The sequence below is a fragment of the Odontomachus brunneus genome, unplaced genomic scaffold, assembly GCF_010583005.1.
Source record: "Odontomachus brunneus isolate Ranch 3 - 2012 unplaced genomic scaffold, Obru_v1 Obru_scaffold_041, whole genome shotgun sequence".
Lineage (NCBI taxonomy): Eukaryota > Metazoa > Arthropoda > Insecta > Hymenoptera > Formicidae > Odontomachus > Odontomachus brunneus.
This window is the reverse complement of record NW_022639491.1, coordinates 1,515,200-1,521,140: the sequence shown is the minus strand read 5'-3', so window position 1 is coordinate 1,521,140 and position 5,941 is coordinate 1,515,200. Positions and strand designations below refer to the sequence as shown.

The 5,941-nt window shown below is 34.8% G+C and overlaps 1 protein-coding gene across 2 annotated transcripts in view; it reads right to left on the bottom strand.

Annotated features, from left to right (window-relative positions):
• Window positions 1-4,286: 4,286 nt before the first annotated feature.
• Window positions 4,287-5,941, bottom strand: part of LOC116844414 (putative nuclease HARBI1) — a 7,604-nt gene continuing 5,949 nt past the window's right edge. For both annotated transcript variants that reach the window (XM_032815909.1, XM_032815910.1), the window contains 4 exons: window positions 5,538-5,785; window positions 5,160-5,405; window positions 4,949-5,084; window positions 4,287-4,839 (listed from right to left, as the gene is read on the bottom strand). In XM_032815909.1, the coding sequence (XP_032671800.1) occupies window positions 4,310-4,839; window positions 4,949-5,084; window positions 5,160-5,405; window positions 5,538-5,765 (1,140 nt within the window). In that variant the 5' untranslated portion in view covers window positions 5,766-5,785 and the 3' untranslated portion in view covers window positions 4,287-4,309. The remainder of the gene's footprint in view (window positions 4,840-4,948; window positions 5,085-5,159; window positions 5,406-5,537; window positions 5,786-5,941) is intronic.

Below are 5,941 nucleotides of genomic sequence, written 5' to 3'. Positions count from 1 at the left end.
CCAGCGTACTCACCAGACATAGCGCCTTCTGATTACCACTTGTTCAGATCGATGCAGCACGGCTTGAGTGGTACACGCTTCCGAAATGTTGAAGAAGTGCGAGAATGGGTGGACGAATGGATTGCTTCGAAACAAACATCGTTTTATCGAGATGGTATCGCCCAGTTGCCAGAAAGATGGCAAAAAGTTGTAGAAAGTGATGGAAAATACTTTCATTGAAATAATTTAAATAAATTTTTTACAATAAATGCTTTTTCTCAGTATTTTTTGGGCGGAAACTAAGTTAAGGTCCTAATAGATATGGAGATTCAAATGTAACGAGAAGCTCTGGGGGGCTTAGTGGGAGAGAGGTGGAAAAGTTAAAAAAGATAGTAGTAGATAAAGAAAGGGAAGAAAGAAGAAGTAACATAGCTATAAAGGGATGGGGAATAAGGGGAGAAGGTAAAGGGAGTAAGGAGGAAATAGAAAAATTTTTGAAAGAAAAATTAGAGATAGAGTGTAAGGTTGTGAGGGGTAGATGGAGTGGAGGAGTATATATAGCAAAAATGGAAAATGAAGAAAAGAAAAGAGAAATAATGGAAAAGAAAAGTAAATTGAGAGGGGAGAATGTATTTATTGAGCATGATTTAAGCTGGGAGGATAGGAAAAGACAAGAAAGAATAGGAGTCTGGGCAAGAGAGAATAGAAGAAAAGGTATGGAGGTAAAGGTAGGATTTGGTAAAGTAAGGATTAATGAGAGATGGATGAATTGGGAGGAGGTAATGGAGAGGGAAGGAAGGGGAGAAAAAATAGGGGAGGGGATAAGGGGGAAGAGAGGAGAGAGAGCAAGAAAAGGAGGATTTTTAACAAGCCAAGAAGAAGAGGAGGTAGGAGATGAGAAAAAGAAAAAGGAGGGGAGGAGGGATAAAGGAGAAGATAAAGGTAGGGTAAAAGAAGTAGGGGATGGAAAGGAAAGGAAGATTATGTTTTGGAATTGTGCAGGAATTGGTAATAAAGACAGGGAATTTTGGGAGTATATAGGGAAGTATGATTTTGTGAGCTTGATGGAGACATGGGTGGATGATAAAGGGTGGGAAAGGATAAGGGAAAGGCTATCAGTGTCACATCAGTGGGAATATAGTAGGGCAGTGAGAGAGAAAAGGAAAGGGAGGGCGATGGGAGAGATGATTATAGGAATAAGGAAAGGATGGGGGAGAAGGAAGGAAAGTTAATTAAAAAAAGGGAGGAAGGGATAATTATGTCAGAAATAAAAGAGAAAGGAGAGGTGGTAATAGTTATATCCATATATAATAAGGGAGGATGGAAAAGGTTGGAAGAGAGTTTGAATAGGATGGTGGAGGATGGAGAAAATGGGAAAATAATAATAGGAGGGGATTTTAATATTAGGATAGGAGAGTTAAAGAACAATGAAATGGTGGGAGAAGGAGATGGTAGAAGAAGTAAGGATAAAATTATAGGAAAGGATGGGAGGAGATTAATAGAATGGGTGCAAGAAAAAGGATGGTATGTATTAAATGGAGATTATAAAGGGGATTGGGAAGGAGAATTTACATATGTAGGCGCCAGAGGAAATACAGTGATAGATTATATAATTGTAAGTGAGGAAATGTATTGTAAGACAAAAGACTTTGTAATTGGATGTAGAATAGAGTCGGATCATATGCCACTGGAATTAAGAATAGAGGAAAAGGATGAAGAAGGAAGAGCAACAGAAGGAGGAAAGGAAGAGAACAAGGAAGGAGGAGGAGAGAAGGAATTTATAAGTTGGAAGGAGGAGGATAGGGAGAAATTTAAAGAGGAAACTGAGGATTTCGTGCTGGAAGAATGTCAAAATACAGTGGAGAAGAAATGGGAAGGAATTAAAGAGAAGATACTAGGAACGATGGTGAGGAAAAAGATGAAGATAAGAAGGTGGAAATTGGGGGATAAGGATTGGTGGGATAATGAATGTAAAAGAGAGAAGAGGCAAATGCCGTATCCATTTGCAACGTGTCCAATTGTACTGTGTCCAAGTGCACCGCTCCCAACACCATCCACTACGCCGAAGAAGGGACAATCGGCCAGCTCCTCGGCGCGGGCACCAGCCCATACGCCTAAGAGCAAGGGGCTAAGACAACGCCTAAACCAACTCTTCGGGGACAGCTCCCCAGAGACCCAGGCAGCCAAGGCAGAGGCAAGGAGACCGTCAGGTCGATCACCACGACCGCGGACACCCTCACCAACACGGGCTGGGACGCCTTCCCCGCTCTCGTGGGAACCTCCCTCAGCGCCCGCGTCAGCGGCAACTAACGTCGTCGTCCCCACGCAGTGGAAGCTCCACCACGTCTGGCTCCCGCAGCAGACGTTAACTCGCCCTAGAGCGGCTCCTCTGGCTCGCGGCGACATTCGGGTCCGACGACCCATATCACCACGTCACACGAGCGGACACGAGAACAAGGAGAATAGGACGCCGGACTCTGGTTGTCCCCAGCGGAGAAAAACGCGTCACCCCCCTAGCAAGGGACTGAACGCGGCGGCTCGACGAGCCATAAGGCGGCGGGAACAATTCCCAAAAACACACACATACACTCCCACACACACATCCATGTAACACACATAAATAAAAATGTTTCTTGTTAAATAAAAACTAAAAGAAACAGCGAGTGTCATTTCACCCTCCCCGCGAGCGACCGATCACGCCATTATAAAAGAGGCAACAGCCACCCAAATATAATATTATAATTTTCACTTTTTTTTTACTTTTTTTATTTATCTTTTTCTACATATTTCATTAACTAAATTTTAATATTATTAGTAAATAATCTTAACCTAATCTTTATACAATGAACTTAATACTTACTTAACTTAATACAATGAACTTAATCTAATCTTAAGAATACAATAATTTCTTTCAGATGCTGATTTTTTGTTGAAATATGTTGCAAATTCCACAACTGTACCAGAATTGGTTTCAGTTTTAGAAACTGAAACCAATTCTCAAACTACAAACGATACATTTACTGGTATGTAAATTATCTTTGCTTTATTTATTATTTAAAAATTGAATGTATATTGAAAAAAATAAAATAATTAAGTAGTTCAATTAAATAATAAATAATAAAACAAAATATCTTATCACTATGTTTATAATTGTAGAATCTGAAACTAAAAACTTTGTATGGACTAAGCAAGCAACAAAACTATTTTTGAATTGTTATTTGGATCGTAAAGAGAATTTCCGGAACCCAAAAGTGAAAAAGAAAGATCTTTATGGGCAGAAAATTCTTCAAATTATGAAAGAAAATGGTTATATTGGTTTAAACGAAGATGTACTTGATAGAAAAATGCGTAACATGAAAAAATCATATAAAAACATAAAAGATAATAATAAGAAAAGGAACACTGGTCGAGGACGAGTTTCATGGGAGTACTTTGACATTTTTGAAGATATATTTGCCAATGACTTGACGATTAATTGCGCTTCGACACTTTCATCGATGCAAAAAGACATAGCGAGTGACTCTATTGAAGATGATCACGAAGTAACTATTTTAATGATGTATTACCAGAGACTTGTCTCAATTCGCCTTCTACATCCACTACTTCCTCAATAACATCACATCACATTTCTGATCTCAAATCAACAAAAAACAAAAGGTCTTTATATAATCAAAGAAAAAAACAAATAGAAATAGAGCAAAAGAGTACAAGCAATTTGTGACCTGAAAGAATCTTTAAACGAAAGTAACAAAATTCAAAAAGAACGAAATGATTTAATAAAACAATTAATTATATTACTTCATGAAGAAAGAAAATAAAATTATTCTTTATGTAAAAGAGAAGAGAGAATTGGAGACTTAAAAGTAAAATTATATCTTTTTTTTGTTAATAACTTTCAAATCCATTCTCTTTTTATTAATTATGAATATAATTTATCCTATGTTATTTCTAAAATTTTTTTCAAAGTTATATTTATTTTGTTAAAAGTAAAATATATTTATTTTTCGTTTTTTATTTTAAATATGTTATTAAATATATTATAACATAAATAATTATTTCACTTGCTATAATAATGGAAAATAATAATAGAAAATATTTATGTAAGGAGAAAAGAGAACAAGACTCAAATCCAAAGAAAGAGAGAGTTATTCTTTTTATATAATTTTTTCATTTTTAGACTGATATCCTATATTCTTGTGTTCTTATTTCATATGTTTATTTTATGTTCCTGTGTGTATTTTATGTTCCTACTCCTATGTTCAATTATACATGTATTTTATATAAAATAAAATATAAATACATAAAAGTAAGTTTTTCATGTGTGTTTATTTTATCTAAATAAATACATTAAAGTATTTCTTTTCACTATTGCATTTCTATCGTCCATTTCATTTTCATTTTCATTATCGACATTATTTAATACAATTTCGTTTTCATTTACTTCATTGTCTTCTACATCTATCTCGCCTCTATTTATCATAAAATTATGCAATATACATGAAGCAACAATCATTTTTTGCCCAAGTTCAAAGTCACCTACATCTAAAAAATAGAGTCTACGAAATTTGCACTTCAAAAGACCGAAAGCTCTTTCTATAATATTGCGTATTTTTGCTAACTTCATGTTATAAACAATTTGTGCTCTTGTCAAATGACCTGTGTCTCGGAATGGCGTCATTACATTTTGCAGCAAAGGATATGCTGCATCTCCAATCAAATGTAAATCCGGTGGTAATAACGGATTTTCTGCATTTGATAGTTGTCGATATAAATTACTGCATCTAAATACGTGGGCATCATGCATGCGTCCTGGCAATCCGACATATATGTTTATAAAACGTGCCTTGTGGTCACATACACCTAATAAAATTACAAGTGTTCTTATATATTTTAAAAGGAATTATTTTATATTACATTACAATAAATAAATAAACAGAAAATTTATATCAAATTTATGTTCAATGATTACCTTGAAAGATAATTGAATGAGATCCTTTCCTATTATAATAATCGTTTGCATTGTGTGGTGGCGCCTTACATGTTATATGACATCCATCGATTGCACCTACAACACCAGGGAACCCACGTGAACGTTGTTCAAAAATCTGAAAATATTTTTTATATAAGAATTGTTATTTTACATTGTGAGCATAAAGTATTTTACAATATTATAAACTTACAATAGATGACGCCCTACAGCTTTGTCTATTTGGCCATACAATAACATTTGGCATTAATTGCACCAATGTATTTACAATATCTTTTACTATATTATGACCGGTACTTTTTGCAAACCCAAATCTATCTCCAGCTGCGAGATAACTTTCCTGCTTAGCTAAGACCCAAATGGTGAATAGGATTTTTTTTCTTAATGGCGCTACATGATTTGGATTTGCTATGACATTGCCAATCATAATTGCTAACTCCTATATCAATATTTATAACAAATATTAAATTATATCTAATTTAACTCTCTCTTCGTCTCATTAATTTCACTCTTCTTAGTAAATAGATTATAAAATAGTAATAGATTATAAAATAGTAATAGATTTACATACTTCTATAGCTCTTGTAGACATTCTAAAATGTTCCTTAAAAACGATGTCATTGTATAATGGAATTATTACTTCATAATAATTTCTATTTTTATTACGAACACCACGTTCTTGAATATGGAAACCATTTGGTAACTGTTCTTGCAATTCCTCTGCTAAATAGCCTACTACATTTCTGTGTACAATATCATCCTCTAATAATGCCAGAATTATTGCATTATATCGATCCATTACTGATTCTTTGTTTACGGCTTAAATTTATCACAAGAAAAAGGTTATGTTCTCGCTCTACCCTTCGCGCATGCACATATTGCATTATCCAATAAATGGTCGTTCAGGAGACATATCTCTGTTCAGTAAGCGCTCACTCAACAGTTGTACAACAGTTGTGTCTTCTGAACGCAGCC